Genomic DNA, 17,931 nt, shown 5'->3' on the forward strand with positions numbered 1-17,931 from the left:
CCCCTGCCCGGTTCCCTGTGCCTGTCCCAGGCGCCCCCCCACCCCCCTCCCTCCCCTCCACTTATGCCCGCGCCGCGCCCAGCCTGCTGTCCCGGCGCCCAGAGCCTCTCGCCCAGCGCGCTTGTACCAGTCCCCGGCGACCCCGCCCCTTCTGCTTTGGCGTCGCCATCGATGTGCTCTGCGCTCTCCTGAGCCGGCCCCAGAAGTGGGCGGGCCTGTTTGCCTCAGGTGGTCTAACAGGCGCCGGGAAGGGCCAATGGCGTGGTGGCACAGCTCCGCCCCTTCCTCCCGATTGGTCGGCGCCGGAAGGCCGCGGCCAGAGCCTGGGGGCCGAAGCAGGAGCGGGGCTCCTCCTCTGTCGCCGCTCCGCGCGCTCTCAGCTCTCCGGTTCTGTCCGCTCCTGCCCGGTCCGTCGCCGCCGCCATGGCCCAGTGAGTGACGGCTCGCGGACCGCCGGGGAACTTTACGGGGGCCGGCGAGGAGGGCGGAACCTGTCTGAAGTCGCTTTGGCCCCGGGGGTCGCCGGAGCACGGCCTCGTGGCGCCCGGAGCCTCGGACCTTCAGGGTCTCAGCCCCCTCGGGCCCGGGCCCTCTACCCCTCGCGGCGGCGCCGGGCGGATCCCCCTTTCTAGAAAGGGCCGGGCGGGAGGGAACCCGCATGGCCGAGGGCAGCCAGGGCCCGAGCCAGGAGGGGAAGAGGCTGGACAGTGGGCGGCTGTGCCTGCAGGGGCTTCTCCCCCGTGTGGGAGCGGGGACACCGGCAGTGAGCACGGCAGAGATTGCATGCCCTCCTGCGTGCAGGTCTAGTTGATCTCAAGAGAACTTGAGGTCCTTTGAAGTGGCAGAGGGCAGGGTGGCCTGGAGGCGCATGCCTGGGTTCTCAGGGGTAGTAGAGGGGAGGGGGACAGAGGAAATGGTAAGGCAAGGTATTCATAGCAAAAGCTAGGACACTCTGGGCCCCTGAGTTGGAAGGGATTAAAGTGGAACCGACACATTTTTCTTTGTTCCTTTTCCCGGTCTTTTAGAGCTGATATTGCACTGATTGGACTGGCTGTCATGGGCCAGAACTTAATTTTGAACATGAATGACCATGGCTTCGTGGTAAGTCAGGAGGGCACACTCTTGTGGGTTCTTGGTGCACGGAGGCTGATTTCAAAGATCCTGTACAATCTGGAACTTAGGTCTCTTCGTGTATGCCCTGTTGCTGCTTAGGACGTTTATTGCAAAGGGAAAGAGAAGCACCAGGTCACATGCGGTGTGGGAGGGCCAGCTCTGCAATCCTCTGAAGGACAGTCTTGCAAAATAGATGTCAGTTCCGTAAGCCTGGATAAACTTACCGGATGTTAAGCAGGAGAAATCCGGCTGGGTGTATAGAACTCTACCTTTATTGCCTAATGAGAACCGGGGGAGAGAGAAAAGTTTAAATAGTTACAAACACTAAAGTGGTTTCGGTACAAAAGATAGCAGTTTGCAGCCGCCGGTTCCTAGACTTGATTGAGTCTCTATCAGCTAGTGACAGACTGTAGCCTGATTTGCCTCGGGCAGTCACCCTTTGCTTATATTCAGTTCCGTGCCTTGGGGTTCACTTAATCCAGGGTGTGAAGGTCTTCTGTGTCCTGAATCTCCTAATCAGACCTTTTCGGCCTTCTAGGTTTGTGCTTTCAATAGGACGGTCTCCAAAGTGGATGATTTCTTGGCCAACGAGGCAAAGGGAACCAAGGTGGTCGGTGCACGCTCCTTGGAGGAGATGGTCTCCAAGCTGAAGAAACCGCGGCGCATCATACTGCTGGTGAAGGCTGGCCAAGCCGTTGATGATTTCATTGAAAAACTGGTGAGGCCAGCCCTGCCCCCCAGCTGCTACTAGCGGGGCAACTTGTCTCTTCCCGTAGCTAGATCTCCCTTTTCTACTTAAGAGATTTTTTTTTTTTCTTTTTCAATTTCTGGATATGAACTGCTCAGTTCAAACAAAACTGCGTCCATGTCTCAGCATTCGTCAACTTGGCACTAATTTAAGTAACAGCACATCCTCAGGTGGTAATGATTCCTTAGGCATGAGATTCTGAGGCCACCGAGAGACGAGAGACGTTGCCATAAGAATTCATTAACAATGGGGACACAAACCCTAGTCTTGGTCTCTCTCTTTGGTATTCAGAAACACAGTTTTGGTCGTGGTGTTATGCGTGTTTAGTGCTATTCGCTAATAAACCTTAGTGTCTGAAATTTAGAAGTCGGTTTCCCATTTTTCTCGACACTTAATGTGTTGTATCGCTTCATATAAACGATGAGGTCCCCTTAGGGAATCCTGGGAACTACATACTGGGTACTTATTTCTCAATGATTTGTTGGCTCTAGCAAGTGTATCTTTTTTGCAAGAAAAAAAAAAATGTGTTAGGGCTGGAATGGCTGTGCTGGGGCAGATGGGTGACCCGATGCCAAGTGTCCCAGAGAGGGCCTCTGGGAGGCAGGCCTCTGTTACACTTCTGGCTCTGATTATCAGCCAAGGAGGGAGTGTTTTGTGTAGGTGCTAACCCTTGTTCTGTAACAATTATAGTCTGATCCCTTTAGACTTTCCCCTGCTGTGCGTCATCAGGGGATGGTGGGTCTGTCCCCTCACAGAAGGGCTGATGGCCACCCACCCACTGGGATGACTGTGGGAGAGGAGGAGCTGATGGGGACAACAGCCTTTTCCCCTGGGAGTGTGCCCAGCAGCATTTGGTTGAGGCACTGTAGCTGTGAGCTGTTTCTGGGGCACCTCTGGGGCCCCTTCCCTCAACATACCTCACCGACAATCCACGGAGACAAGCTCACGGCCAGTGCCCTGCAGCCTCGGGGTGCTATTTCCTCCAACAACGAAACGCAAAACCACACGCAACATATGGACGAAGGGGCACCCGTGGAAATAACTTATGAAGCTACTCCTAAACAATTCTACAGTAACAGGTTCTCGGGTTCTGGAAAAAACCCGAGGCATTAGCTGTCTGGAAGAAACGTTTCTCGGTGAGAAATGTAGTGCCAGGAAACAAAGGCAAGGGGTGAACGTTCCTTTTCTCCGGGAGCAGTGTTAACAGTGGGGGCGTCTCCACGGGGAGAGGGGTTTGTAACCAGCGTGCTACCACGAAAGACAAAAATGACCTAGAAAGGAAGAACACTGTGATAAGGGAAGGACATAGCAAGCTTTTTGTGTAGCAAGATGCTAGGCTGGTCACGATTAGCGACAGAACGGATTGGAAAGTGGTAGCTTATTCTTCAACGTAAGAAAATACGAAGTGAGGTTCACTGAAGCCCTGTGGGTGTGGGGGGGTGTGGACCAAATGATAAATGACCAAGCCAGCCCAGTTGTGTTCTGTAGGAAGATGTGCTAGTTCGAGGCCCGGTCTCCTCCCGCCGTCTCCAGACGGGGCTGATCATCTCACTCAGGCACCAAACCACCTGATGTCTGTTCACTGGACCCCTACTCTGCCCTGTGCAGAGATCTTATAGGACGTGATGTAATCCTTCAGAACGAGTCCTGTTCCCAGTGTTTGGGAATGTAAACGAGCCAAGGGCATGCACTGGAAATACAAAATCTTTCAAGTAGGTTTTGGTTGTTGTCAAATTAAAAAAATTTTTTTTAATGTTTATTTATTTTTGAGACAGAGAGAGACAGAGCATGAATGGGGGAGGGGCAGAGAGAGAGGGAGACACAGAAACAGAAGCAGGCTCCAGGCTCTGAGCTGTCAGCACAGAGCCCGACGTGGGGCTCGAATTCATGGACCGTGAGATCATGACCTGAGCCGAAGTCAGATGCCCAACCGACTGAGCCACCCAGGCGCCCCTATTTCTCTTTTTTTTTTTAATGTTTTTATTTCTTTTTGACACAGAGAGAGACAGAGCATGAGCAGGGGAGGGGCAGAGAGAGAGAGACACACACAGAATCCGCAGCAGGCCCCAGGTTCTGAGCCATCGGCCCAGAGCTCAACGTGGGGCTCGAACTCATGGACCGTGAGAGCGTGACCTGAGCTGAAGTCGGACGCTGAACTGACTGAGCCACCCAGGCGCTCCTGGTTGTTGTCAAATTTTAAAGAGAACCATCTTAGTTGTGGGGAGGTCTGACTGGGTTGCTAGCCCTAACCTTTCGTGTAGGCTCCAGCCGTAGCCACGGAGAGGATTTTTGAAAATGAAACAACATACGCTTTTAGGCTGGATTTATCTGGGATAAATTCTTGTTTGTATTAATTGCTCGAGGTACATTCTGTTTTTGTCTTTCATTTCTTTGGCTCACCTTAATGCTAGTGTCTGGTTACAGGTACCATTGTTGGACACTGGTGACATCATCATTGATGGAGGAAATTCTGAATATAGGGATACCACAGTAAGTATTCTCCAGTCTAAATTCTTCCTGGTTCTGGGAACATTCTAGAAAAAAGTATCAGCACTGTACATGTGATAAAAGCATGGACTGTCCTTCTGTAGTGCTGACTCTGGGGCTCGGTGCTGACGTTGCAGTTCTTGGCCTTTGTTTCTGCTAAGACATACCTGATGGAATGAGGCCTCCTCCGTCATACATATAACTCAAAAGGATGATTTTTGCTTGGATACAGCAGGCTGAGAGTTCGTGCTTAGCTCTTTCTACTGTGCCACCAGCCCATGGTATGTCAGTCGGTGTGCAATGTGGTTGAGAACCACGTCCTTTTTTTTTTAATGTTTTATTTGAGAGAGATAGCAGGGAAGGGGCAGGGAGAGAGGGGGACAAGAGGATCTGAAGCCGGCTTTGCACTGAGAGCGGTGAGCCCGATTCGGGACTTGAACCCATGAAACTCGAGATCATCACCTGAGTGGAAGTTGGATGCTCAACCAACCGAGTCACCCAGGTGCCCCGAGAACCACGTCTTTACTGGCCTCATATGCTAGAAGGAGTCTCTGGAGGATCTGAAGTGCTGAGTCGGGGAAGTCGTATTTGTATTAAACTCTTTTGTATCATTTTTTAAAGTGTTTTATTTGAGAGAGAGAGAGAGAGAGAGAGAGAGAGAGAGAGGCAGAGAGAGGGGGACAGAGAATCCCAAGCTGACAGCAGAGAGCTTGATGCCGGGCTTGAACTCACAAACTTTGAGATCATGACCTGAGCCGCAGTCAGATGCTTAACCGATTGAGCCACCCAGACGCCCTGTATTAAACTCCTGATTGAGTCTTACGGTAACTGGATCTTCTAGTAAAATGAGAATGTATGTTTGGCTTTATTATTTCCATTTGGGGGAAGGATAGCTATTTATTTTATTTTGTTTTGTTTTATTTATTTTATTTTATTTTATCTTATTTTATTGTTTTATTATTTTATTATTATTTTTTTTAATGTTTATTTATTTATTTTGAGGGGGGTACAGAGAGAGGGAGAGAATTCCAAGCAGGCTCCTTGCTGTCAGCACAGAGCCGGATGCGGGGCTTGATCCCACAGACTGTGAAATCATGACCTGAGCTGAAATCAAGAGTCGGGACACTTAACTGACTGAGCTACCCAGGCACCCAGATAGCTATTTTAAACTTCTGTGGAGGGGCGCCTGGGTGGCTCAGTTGGTTGGATGTCTGACTTCCGCTCAGATCATGGTCTCACTGTTTGTGGGTCAGCTGTGCTGACAGCTCAGAGCCTGGAACCTGCTTCAGATTCTGTGTCTCCCTCTCTCTGCCCTTCCCCCGCTTGCGTGCACGCACGCTCTCTCTCTCTCTCTCTCTCTGTCTCAAAAATAAATAAACATTAGACTTCTGTGGATTGTTTTTTTTTTTTAAGTAATCTCTGCACACGACATAGGGATCAAACTCACGATCCTGAGATCAAGAGTCACATGCTTTACTGAGCCAGCCAGGCACCCTGGATATTTTTTTTCTAACTCCCAAACTGAGGGGATTAAATTTCTTGAATGATCAGGTTATTCTTGGATCCTTGGGTCATTTCATGTCCCGTGTGGGCTCTCCATACGTGTCTGATACCTCGTCTCATTCACTGGGAGACAACTTTATGGAAGCATAATGAAATTAATTTTCTCCCCTGTAGAGACGATGTCGAACCCTCAAGGCCAAGGGAATCCTGTTTGTGGGGAGCGGAGTCAGTGGCGGAGAGGAAGGGGCCCGCTATGGCCCCTCACTTATGCCAGGAGGGGACAGAGAAGCCTGGTGAGTATCGAAGGTGCCCCACTTCGGCACGAGGGAGGCCTGAGCTGGGAGAAGGGCGAGCTGGGGACACTTCTGGCACCCTGACCTCCGTGGTGCCTGAGTGTCGGAGATGCCGGGAAGGTTTCTTTTGTCCACTCTGCTGCTTTGACATCACACATGTGCGTATTCTCCTTTGCCTGTTTTCTTCTGTTACTTCCTCCAGGACTGATAGAGAAATTCTAAATAGGCTTACAGAGTTCAGAGGCTTTAAGGAAGCTGTTCGCATAGCGTCCTGTGTACTGTCTGGACTTAGAAGTAAGGTCTGCCTCTATAAGTGATGTACAGTCCTAAGATAGCTGTGCATTTAATAATTGTGGGTATTGGAAAAATCTGACCGAGCCTATTTCGTCCCTGGGAAAGCGAGGTAGACGTTTTTTATCTGATTTGGGGCAAAAACACATTTTACACTGTTTGCTGTGCTGCATATAAGAGGAGGTGTTGGCCATAGAAGGGGAGGTGTGTTGGAGATGTGAAAGAAGGGGTGCATGAGGCGTAAGGGTGGGGGGTGAGCGGAGAGAGAACCAACACAAACAGATGGAAGGGATAATCCCACCTGCTGTTGACTGAGGGCAACTCCCCCTGCTGTTCAGACCGCAGAGAGAGAGAGCCAGACAGAGGGAGATAGCTGAGCAGAACAGAAGCACACAGAAAAGGAGGATCCTTTTCAGGGAGGCCTGACAAGGTACCATTCTTTTCTGAATGAATTTGACTTCCAAATATGCTACAGTTATGTCAGGTGTTAAAGAAAACATGTTCAAACCTAATTCCCAGAGGTGAAGGGTTTTCCTGGGGAAAGTTATTCTTTCTGTTACCTCTCTGAGGAGTAAGTTTGGAGATTCTTTTTTTAATTAAAACAAAAATTTGTTTTGGCAATGTTTTCTTTATTTTTTTGAGAGAGAGACAGAGTGCAAGTTGGGGAGGGGCAGAGAGAGAGGGAGACACAGAATCTGAAGCAGGCTCCAGGCTCCAGGCTCCGAGCCGTCAGCACAGAGCCCATTTCGGGGCTTGAACCCACGAACCATGAGATCATGACCTGAGCTGGAGTTGGTCATTTAAGTGACTGAGCCACTCAGGCGCCCCAGGTTCGGGGATTCTTTTAAGTAAGTTACATCTGGAAGTAGATAGAAGTCTTCCTGCTTCTGAGAAGCTTATGGACATTCACGTGGGGGTAACAGCCCGGCAGGCTAGACGCGCAGACATGACGCAGGAAAGTATTTGATATGCACAGGTGCCCTGCATTTCCTTGCACCGGTCTGGCAGAGGTGCAAGTGACGCTGTGACCTGACGTGCTCCCATGAGATCAGGAGAGTTCCCAAGCTCCGCATGTCACTGTCTTAGCCCTAATCCTGAGCGTTAGCTTTGCGACCCCGTCAGTTCTGTGTCTTTGCCAAACACTTCTTGTGAAGGAGCCTTTAGTGGTCAATAGTGAGGAGAACATAGGCGAGAAGCCCCGTGAGGTAACCTGTCCTCGTACAGGAGCAGCAGAAGGAATGAAGAACACCCGGTTTTTCTCTGAATAGTAGTGGGCGCAGCCCCGGGAGGTCCTGCGAGGTTCCACCAGGCAGAGCCGGGCTGTATCTGACCACACGCGCCCGGGCTGGGAGAAGGGCTCTCTACAGGAACATCCCTGTGGCCCGCTGTTTGGAACCACAGCTTCTTTTGATTGTGCAGAAGAAATTTCTCCCGATGCTTCGATGCTTCCTCTGGCCTTTCTGTCTGTCCGTCTGTCTGCTCTAGTCACAGAGCCCGCAGCCTCTGACAGGTTTCCCTCGGCACTTCTGGCACATTCGTTACTTTTTTCCACTTCCCGTTCAGCCTCCCCATTTGAACAAAATTGGGGGTGGGGGGATAGTCCTTGAGTATCTTGAGCTCTCAACCCCTCTCTTTTCAGTAGCTAAACTACACGGTTCCTTTCCACAGGCCCCACATCAAGACCATCTTCCAAGGCATCGCTGCAAAAGTAGGAACTGGGGAACCGTGCTGTGACTGGGCAAGTTCTGGCTACTCTTTCAAGCCTGCTGGTAACATGGGCACAGGTGTCGCAAAGTGCACAGAGCCAGGACGCCCGTGGTGGCAACAAGCGGCTCAGATGTGAGGTCGCGAAGTCGCTAGCACAGCTGAGGCCTAAGATGCTTGCCTGTGTTACATGTCCTTGCATCTTAACTGAACATTCAGGGCCTTGAGGCTGATGTTACAAACGGCCCTCCTCGATTCATCTGAAAGCTGGGTTCTTTAAGAAGGCACAGCAAGGATGAGGGGGAGTGAGGTTTGTTTTAGCTGTGTGGCTTCAGGAAAATGACGAAGATGTCAGAATCCAAAGGGGGCCTTGTCTGCCCACGTGGGAGAGGACTGACTGGCTGGTGCTGTCAGATATCCTGGCCCCGGCCGTGGAAAATCTCGTACCTGTAGCTTGGCATGCAGGTGCCCTGTGCTTGAACAGAGCACACTATGGCCTCTTGCCTTCACGAAATGGGAGGAGGCCCAGGCTCGTTCATACAGACCTCTCTTCCGGCGTTTTGTGTTGCTACTAGAATAAGTTTTATCCCTACCGCAGCCTCAGTCCATACCGCGAGGCTGGGAGACCTGAGCTGTAATTCTGGCTCTCCATTAACTGGGTGATCATGAGCGAGTCAGAAAATTCCGTGGGCTTCAGTGTTCTTGTCTGTAAAACGTGGGGGGTGGGCTGGATGGTCGCTAAGGTCTCTTTAGCTCCTAATCCCCTTTGTTAGTTTTATTTCATCCCAGGGAGGTAAAGGGTGGAGATGAACCGAGGACTGAGGCATATGAAGAATGGGGGGGCCTGACCACGCCCGGTGACTTCAACTGTAGCACCCACGCTGGTCTGTACACTTTCACCAGTGGTCACTGTCTGCTTAGGGTAGAGAGAGGCTGGGCTGGATTTGGAGGGCTGATGATTTTCTCCTTAGTATGAAGGACTGGGAAGGGACCTCTTAACGCCTTGACAGTCAGTTACTACAGTAAAAGTGCAGCGACAGTCACTTCTTTGTAGATACGCTTAGGATAGAAGCGTCAAGAATTCTGTCCTAAGCGTATCTACAGATACAGATACTGGCCCTGAGGTGTCTTGATTGAGTCTTTCCGTAGCCTCAAGGCTTTGTCTCGGGATACTGAAAGAACTGGGATAGATCCTAAAAGCAGGCACTCCTTAGTTCACTTGTGAAGTCACAGCCAGGATGGGGTGAAGTTATGATGTTACTCATCACGCTCCTTAGCAGCCACAGAAAGTGTCACAGTCAGCGGGAGGCAGGTCACCAGTGGAGACTCAGACTGTGGAGGTCTCTCTAAACGTCAGCAGTACGGATCCGGCGGTGACAGCCAGGATAGAGCGTGCTCAGGTCCAGCAAACACTGGGTCCAGCCGCAGGTAGGTGCCTGTCGTGGAGACGGATGCACCTGACCTCAGAGCCCGATGCCCCTGAGTACTGACCCCGACACTCCCTTTGTTCTGAGTCCCCGCCCACTACACCATTTGCAGATTATTTGGCTTCCCCCGTAGCTTGTCTGCAGGGACAGAGTGTGCCGGCCGGACTCACACTTGTAGCTACTAAGATCCATAGTTAAGTTTCTCACCCTCAATTCATAAACTGGGACTCTGACTATATACATCTTGCCAGCTTTGTTAGAAATCAGTGTCTTTTTGTCAACTGTGAGACCCTGGTGAGGACACATTTCTGGGCTTACGAGGTGGAGGGCCAGACCTGGGATCTAAGGTCACTTTACCCCTTGGTAGCCACTGGAAACACCTACAACACACTTATGTATTTTTAAAAGTACAAGGGATTTAATTAGCTGACTTACTGTAACCCCCGGTCACCAGGAGCATGGTGACCTCAGGAGGAGGAGGAGGTCTTTGACTCGTGGCCAGGGCTGGGGGCGAGGGGCCCTGAGTAACAAGGGAAGGTGGGAAATGCAGGTAAAGGGCTGGGGGTGCCGGCAGTGAGTTGAAAGGTGTGGAAGAACCTAGAATGAATTTAGAGTGAGTTTGAAGTAACACGGGGCTGGATTGAAGCTTGTATCGAGTTGCTCCATAGTGATTCTTAATTTTAAAAATACTACAGATATTTGCTTCATCGCTGTCGTTCCTTGTCTGGGGAGGGAGCCTGGCGAAAGAATTTGATGTGGGCTTTTCTGGGCCATTCCTCCGGGGCCGTCTCTGAGGCCTCCTGGTGCCCCTCCCTCTAACAGGTGGGGGATGAAGGAGCGGGACACTTCGTGAAGATGGTGCACAACGGGATAGAGTACGGGGACATGCAGCTCATCTGTGAGGCCTACCACCTGATGAAAGATGTGCTGGACATGGGGCATGACGAGATGGCGAAGGTGAGCCCCGGGCCCTGCTGCGGGTGCGGCAGGCGGGCCTGCTCAGAGAAGGGACTTCTGGCTCCAGTAAAGCCTTCCTCCTCCTCCTTCCCGCGGTTGTGCCGCTGGCAGGATGGACGCAGCCTGGTCGGAGGGAAGCTATAAGATGGGAGAGCTCGTCACTGAGCCGAACGTCCCCAGGGGATCTTGGTGGTAACCATTCCCACCGTTTACTGACCCCTTTTTTTTTTAAGTTTATTTTTAGAGAGAGAGAGCAAGAGAGCAAGTGCATGGGGCCAGATGCAGGGCTCGATCTCGCAAACCATGAGATCATAACCTGAGCTGATATCGAGTCGGATGCTTAACCGACTGAGTCACCCAGGTGCCCCTCTTTTTTTTTTTGTTTTTTTAAAGATTTTATTTTGAAAGTAATCTCTACACCCAAGGTGGGGCTTAAACTCAAAACCGCAAGATCAAGAGTCGCACACTCCACTGACGAAGCCAGCCGGGCACCCCGAGAAGCTTGCTTTTCTGGTCAGGTTGGGACTGGCTGTCTGGCAGTTAGTCAAAAAAGTTAGCCAGAGTGGGGAAACATAACACCCCCCGCCCCCACACCGATATTTTATTATGAAGATGTGCAAACATACAGCAAAGCTGAAAGAATTCGGTGGTGAGCACTTGTGGGCACACCACCCTGATTCTTTGCTTAGCGTTACACGACGCTTGCCGTGTCGATTATCCGGCCAGCCCTCCGTCGGTTTGATCGTTTACAAATACGTTTCAAGGTAAGCCTCAGTACTCTGTTCTCTTCAGCATCGTTGACGAGGCAAACCCTTCTTTTAACTGAAAATACAGGAGAGCACACTCATCGCCATTCCCGCCCTTTTCTCTAAATGTGGCTCTCCCGGCTCGCATCGTAGCCCTTTCTCATCCAGAATTTCTAGTTCCAGTCACTTCGAGTGGAGCGTGATTTAGAGACACTTGTGAGGTACGCACTGCAGAGTCCTTCCAGATTTTGTACGGTTTTTCCTCTTGATGTTTAACGGTGTCATCCCCACTTTGCTTTACTGACTGAGCCACCCAGGCACCCCAAAACAATCTTAGTTTTCATAGAAATAGTGCTTTTTTTGTTGTGTTCATATTTAATTGGTTTACTTCAAACTTAATACATGTGTTCAACAAATACATAGAAGTGCTTCTGTCCGCGCTAGGAACTGTTCTCAACACTGGGGATGTGACAGTGAAAAAAACCCACAAAGGCGCTATCCTGCATGGAGCTGGGAAGACACAATAATAATTGCATAGACAATAGAAAACTCAGGGGTGTGGCACCTGGGTGGTCAGTTAAGTGGCCCACTTTGACTCAGGTCATGATCTCACGGTTCACGGGATCGAGCCCCACATCAGGCTCTGTGCTGGCAACATGGGGCCTGCTTGGGATTCTCCGTCTCTTTCTCTGCCCCTTCCCTGCTCACGCATGTGTGCTCTCTCTTTCCCTCTCTCTCTCCCTCCCTCTCTCTCAAAAACATGAAAATAAATAGATGAAGCCCGCTGGTGGTACCTGTTACAAAGAGGAGGAAACTGTTGTAAGGGGTAGATATAGATCAGGGGAGCGGGGAAGGCCTCTGAGGAGGCGATGGTGTGGGGCGAGGGGCACTTGCCTCGGGGGAAAGAGCTGTGCTGGCAATTGGAAGTCAGCATAACTGGGTGGAAATAGATACAACTGCCTCCTGGGGAGCAGAGAGCTCAGCTCGGGGAGCAGCGTTCAGGCACATACTTAGAGCCTGTTGGCCTCACGTGCTGAGCAAATCGTGAGCGTCGGTGAGCATTCGCAGAGGAAAGCAGTGAGCCGGTTAAGGGGGCTTCTCCCATGTGGCCCTGGTTTCTCTCACAGTGTTTCCTCTCACGTCCTGCACTAGGCATTTGAAGAATGGAATAAGACCGAGCTCGACTCGTTCCTGATTGAAATCACGGCCAACATCCTCAAGTTCCAAGACAGCGACGGCAAACACCTGCTGCCGAAGATCAGGGACAGCGCGGGGCAGAAGGGCACAGGGAAGTGGACTGCCATCTCAGCCCTGGAGTACGGCGTTCCTGTCACCCTCATCGGTAAGGTGCCGCTTCCCCCTGGAGCCTTTTATCTCATTGTTTTGCTCTTGACGTCCTCCTGGAAAATTGGTGTAGACTGGCAGCTAAGGAGCGGGTCTTTGGAGAATGTGTGCAGCCCTCGTCAGCCTCCAGAGTGCTTTCTGCTCTTCTGGTGTGCGAGGCTGACATTGTTCAGTCTCTTCCCGGTAACCTCCTCTCAGTCATACGGACTTTGAGATACATTTGGAAATTCTTGGCTTTCTTCTCCAGTTTGACCTTTGGGATAGCTTTTTTTTTTTTTTTTTTTAAGTTTATTTATTTATTTTGAGAGAGAGAGAAAGAGAGCATGAGTAGGGGAGGGACAGAGAGAATCCGAAGCAGGCTCACACTCTCAGCGCAGAGCCTGACGTGAGGCTCGAACCCATGAACCATGAGATCATGACCTGAGCCGAAATCAAGAGCCAGAGGCTTAACCGACTGAGCCACCCAGGTGCCCCTGGGATAGTTTTTGTCTTCGTGATTGAACTGTAGTCGGTGACCTCCATGACTTTCTAATGGGTCAGATCACCGTAATGAAGTTTTTCATACAAAAGTTCACAGAATAACATAAGCTTATGTACTCAGCATTTATTAATATTTTGCTGAGGTTCCCCCCCCCAATATTTTAAAAATAAAATACTGCCTACACATTTCAAGTCCTTTAACATTCTTGTCCTAAGTTCCTTGCCCTTCTTGTAGAAGAAAGCCACTGTCCTGACCATTGGTGTGTATCCTTTTCGTGCATGTTGTTTGTCTTATAGCCGTGAGCTAAGCCTCAAACTCAAAAAGATACAGGGCGAAGGAAATCATAGAAAGCAGAAATAGAAAACAAATAATGAGGATTAATAAAACCACAAGTTGGTCCTTTCAGAATAAAATAGCTACATTTCTGGCAAGAGTGAAAAAGGAGAACGGGGTGCCTAGACAGCACCTTTTAAAAGGTGTCCTTTTAAAAACCCAACAAATTAATTTAAAAAAAGAAAAGAAAAGAATAAAACAAGGGGTCTAGTGTGTGTAATGAAAGGCTGATCTTTGCTGATGGCAGAACGGCTCCCTTTCCAATAAAACACAGTTTCCTCCTCACCCTTCCGGTTAAAGGTTGTCTTTCCCTCCCTGGCCTCCTCCCTCCTTCTGATTTCCTGATTAATTGTGGCTCCTTGGTGACAGTGAGCTGGGGCTGTGAGACACCGTAAGGAGAAGCAGGCCAAGCAGAAGGAAGTGGCCGAGGTTTAGCAAATCTGAGTGTTGCCTGGGCCGGGGACCGAGGGGACAATAGCTGGGAACAGTGTAGTCATCACTGACCCAAATGGGAGAGTATTGCGGGCTCAGAAAGGATCCCACTCTCTTGTTTGAGAGACGGTGTACCCCTTCTATCCGGCAGAGGCAGGCCAGGCTTAATCCCCGGATGGGCACCGTGTGTGTTTGCTGAACTATCGGGGAAGTAAGTCTTCGGGCTGAGCCTTGAGTAACGCCGAGGGCTTGCGCCACACTGGCCTCCTGGTGCCAGCGGCCTTGCACAGATACTTCCTCCTGCTTGTGCCGAGTCATTGGGTGTGTGCAGGCCAGGGGGCTGCCCGGGGACAGAAGGACTACCCAGCGTTCTCGGCAGCGTTCTCGAGTGTGTGGCTGGCACCCTTTCCTCAAAAACAAAGCCCTTCGTTGGTCCCCAGAGAGTTTACTTCATTTTTGTCTGCGGGGAAAGGAATGGCTAGAGGAATTCTTCTAATTAGAGAACTTGTCAGTTGAGGGGCGCCCGGTTGGCTCAATCGGTAAAGCGTCTGACTTACACTCAGGTCAGGATCTCGTGGGGTTTGAGCCCCGCGTCGGGCTCTGTGCTGACAGCTCGGAGCTTGGAGCTGCTTCCGATTCTGTATCTCTCTCTCTCTCCCTCTCTCTCTCTCTCTCTCTCTCTGCCCCTTCGCCCCCTCTCAAAAATGAATAAACATTAAAAAAAAAAAAAAAGACCTTGTCAGTTGAGCAAGTAGTCTTTTATAAGGGTTAGTTCTTGAAGATACTAAATGTCTTGATATGAAAATACCTTTCTAAAATGTTTTTTAGTCCAGTGAAACAAAGTTGTGGTGATTATAGATGTACTGGAAACTACATTTTCACAAATTGAAAATGGAGTGTTTTGAGGGGTGAGTCTAGGTTACCTCTCAGTGTTCTAGTGGTTTCACACCACCCCCCGTGTGCAGGCAGTGCCGCCATAGTTGAGCCTCCCACCAAATGCTGAGGCTGCCTGTTATTCACTAGTTTTTGAGGGGTAGCGAGTGCTTTTAGAGTAGAGTCTTTGATGAGCATTTAAAAATTAAAGTCCTCTCAATTGAAATTGAAATCTGACTTGGGGACCAACAGAGTAATTGTGAATCATGGTGGCTTTACCTTCTTGCTTTTTCTGCAAAGCTCCCCATTGAGTTGCATGTTGATTTTTGTGGTTGATGCCTACATTATGTTGTTTGTGGAGTTTTAGTTTCCAAGTCAGTTTTGTATAAACGTTCTTCCTGGGGCATCTGGGTAGCTCAGTTGGTCAAGCATCCGAGTCTTGGTTTTGGCTCAGGTCATGATCTCACGGTTCCTGGAATCAAGCCCTGAGTTGGGCTCTTTGCTGACAGGGCAGAGCCTGCTTGGGATTCTCCCTCTCTCTCTCTCTCTCTCTCTCTCTCTCTCTCTCTCTCCCCCTCTGCCCCTCCTCTGTGCACGCTCCCTCTCTCTCTCTCTCTCTCAGTAAATAAATAAACTTAAAAAAAAAGTTCTTTCTGAGCCATGTTAGATTTTTGCGGCCCAAGACTGAGGCTTCCGGCTCTTTGTACAGTTGGAGATCCGGCTCCATTTCTATTTTTTCCTCAACTTCTCGGGCTTACGTGCACTCTTTTCTGTCCAGTTTCACGTGTGAACTTCGGTAACGTTCTCCTGTCTCCCACGTAGGAGAGGCAGTTTTTGCTCGGTGCTTATCATCTCTGAAGGACGAGAGGGTTCAAGCCAGCCAAAAGCTGAGGGGTCCCCAAAAGATCCAGTTTGAAGGTGATAAGAAATCATTCCTGGAGGACATTCAGAAGGTGGGGCCCACTCCCTGGCAGTGGTCGTGGTTGGCGCCTTGGGCGGCAGCGGGGGTGGGAGCGGCCCGTGGAGACGTGGGAGGCCCCGGGTGGGGGCGGCAGAGTCCAGCCCCGTCCTGACACCGCTGTCCGCGCCAGGCCCGGCCCTGCCCGCGGGGTGGACGTGGCTAACCGTAGCTCTGACGGGTCCGTCGTTCCGTAGGCCCTGTATGCTTCCAAGATCATCTCGTACGCGCAAGGCTTTATGCTGCTGAGACAAGCCGCCACGGAATTCGGCTGGACCCTCAACTACGGTGGCATCGCCCTGATGTGGAGGGGGGGCTGCATCATCAGGAGGTAAGTGCGGGGACGCGCCGCGGCGCCGTGCTGGGAGTCGCGGCCTCGCACCTGGGGACGGTTTCCCTAGGATGTGCGCGGCCAGTCCCCTCGCTGGCGACAGGACGGGGTCGGCTGTTCTAACTAGACTGTCTACCCTACTCCCTTTAAACTGGTTCTGGGAGGACGGTCGTGCCCTCTGGCCTTGCCTCGTGGGATGTGGGCTCTGTTTTCACTGAGCAAACAGTCGGCTTGAAGGGATAAGGAGAGTAACTCTGTACCTCGCGGGCGGATGTACCAGCTTCCGGCTTCCTTCCCCGCCTTCTGGCAGGCATTGAGCGCGCGGAGGTGAAGTTTCATTGGTTTCTCCCCTCTTGCTTGTTTCAGCGTGTTCCTAGGAAAGATAAAAGACGCATTCGATCGGAACCCACACCTTCAGAATCTACTACTGGATGACTTTTTTAAGTCTGCTGTTGAAAACTGCCAGGTAGGTAGCCCAGAGCTGGGCGGTGTGGGAATTCTGCCTCATCGGGCTTTGTGTTTCCCTCACCAGCGTCGATGCCCGTGAGCGTTGTCATTTCAAACGCAGACCGTTCTCCTCTCTGGGGGCTGACCCCGAGTCTTTGGCTCTTTCTGGCTCAGGACTCCTGGCGGCGGACGGTGAGCACCGGTGTCCGGGCGGGCATCCCCATGCCCTGCTTCACCACCGCCCTCTCCTTCTACGACGGCTACAGACACGAGACGCTGCCCGCCAACCTTATCCAGGTAAGCTTTCGGAGCACGTGGTAAACACTGACACGGCCCGAGGGTCCGTGTCCCCGTGTTATCCCAACCCGTCCAATTCCTTGTTTTCCAGGCTCAGCGGGATTACTTCGGGGCTCACACTTACGAACTCTTAGCCAACCCCGGACGGTTTGTCCACACCAACTGGACAGGCCACGGTGGCAGCGTGTCGTCCTCTTCCTACAATGCCTGACCGGACTGGTCACCCGCCACGATTCCACAGATTGGGACATTCCACTTGGCCACACGACACCGCTTACGCAGCCCTCTGCCCCACAGCCCACTGCGCAGACCTTTTAAAATAAAGTCTCACAAGGGACTCCTGAAAAAGTCGGCATGAGTTTACTTGTAACGTAGCTCTTTGAGACCCGCCATGCCCTCGGCCCCCGCCCCTTGGGGCGACCCGGAGGGGACCATGTGCGCGGTAGCGTGAATCAGCTCCACGTGGCACCTGTGGTCGGGGCGGGAGGCAGCGCAATCTTCCCGGCTAGAGGCGCACGTAGATGGGAAGGGTTTCTGTGGAGTCCGCTCAAACTGGAACCTTTGTATCACGTAGTAGAATTCCCAGCTTTCTCTACTTAATAAAAGATACATTCTATCTGTGCTTCATCTCCAGACTCTCCAGTAGCCTCACCTGCCACACGGAGCCATTATCCCCCTTGGCAGAAAGATCTGCAGTCGGTTTCCTCACAATTGACTCCGTTTGTTTCCTTCCAGCCTCGTTTACGGTTTCCTCTCCGTTTCCTTTAAAGAAAGACTGTAATATAAGAAACAGACCAAAGTTAGGGTAATGGTTAACTCGGGGAAGGACCAGGAGGCGATCGGGGGCTGAGTGTGCAGGGGGTGCGAACGTTTCCTCGGGTTGGGCGCTGGGCCCTGGCCGCTCACGGGTACAGTCTTCATGGCTTTTGTCACTTCATCCCAGATGTTTTAGGAAACTCCACTTAAATGACAGGGTGGGCTCAGTGTGCCCCACCTCTTTCTGTTTGTCCCTAAGCAGGCCCTGGGTTTGGGGTGGGACTTCTGGCGACCCAAGCCTGCCCCTTGAATCAGACCTTTTTACTTGATCTTCTTTACTCAAGAAAAAAAATCCTGCCAGCAAATTCTTACTGATAGTTCTGTGGCCTGGGGCCAGTGTAATTGTTTTA

The 17,931-nt window shown here is 51.2% G+C and overlaps 1 protein-coding gene across 1 annotated transcript; it reads left to right on the plus strand.

The window, feature by feature from the left end:
• The first annotated feature begins 308 nt into the window (after window positions 1-308).
• Window positions 309-17,390, plus strand: PGD (phosphogluconate dehydrogenase). The gene is made up of 13 exons (XM_030327940.2): window positions 309-431; window positions 1,026-1,101; window positions 1,652-1,831; window positions 4,286-4,351; window positions 6,026-6,144; window positions 8,104-8,173; window positions 10,389-10,523; window positions 12,422-12,611; window positions 15,555-15,685; window positions 15,888-16,021; window positions 16,388-16,487; window positions 16,643-16,765; window positions 16,857-17,390. Exons 1-13 carry the CDS (start codon window positions 424-426, stop codon window positions 16,974-16,976), a joined length of 1,452 nt encoding a protein of 483 aa, XP_030183800.1. The 5' UTR covers window positions 309-423; the 3' UTR covers window positions 16,977-17,390.
• The last annotated feature ends 541 nt before the right edge of the window (window positions 17,391-17,931 follow it).

Source organism: Lynx canadensis, chromosome C1, assembly GCF_007474595.2.
Source record: "Lynx canadensis isolate LIC74 chromosome C1, mLynCan4.pri.v2, whole genome shotgun sequence".
NCBI lineage: Eukaryota > Metazoa > Chordata > Mammalia > Carnivora > Felidae > Lynx > Lynx canadensis.

Excerpts from the sequence above, each read along its gene's own strand:
- PGD (XM_030327940.2), top strand. Across the intron at positions 4,352-6,025 it reads CTGAATATAGGGATACCACA|AGACGATGTCGAACCCTCAA; the intron begins GTAAGTATTCTC and ends TCTCCCCTGTAG. Across the intron at positions 16,766-16,856 it reads TGCCCGCCAACCTTATCCAG|GCTCAGCGGGATTACTTCGG; the intron begins GTAAGCTTTCGG and ends CTTGTTTTCCAG.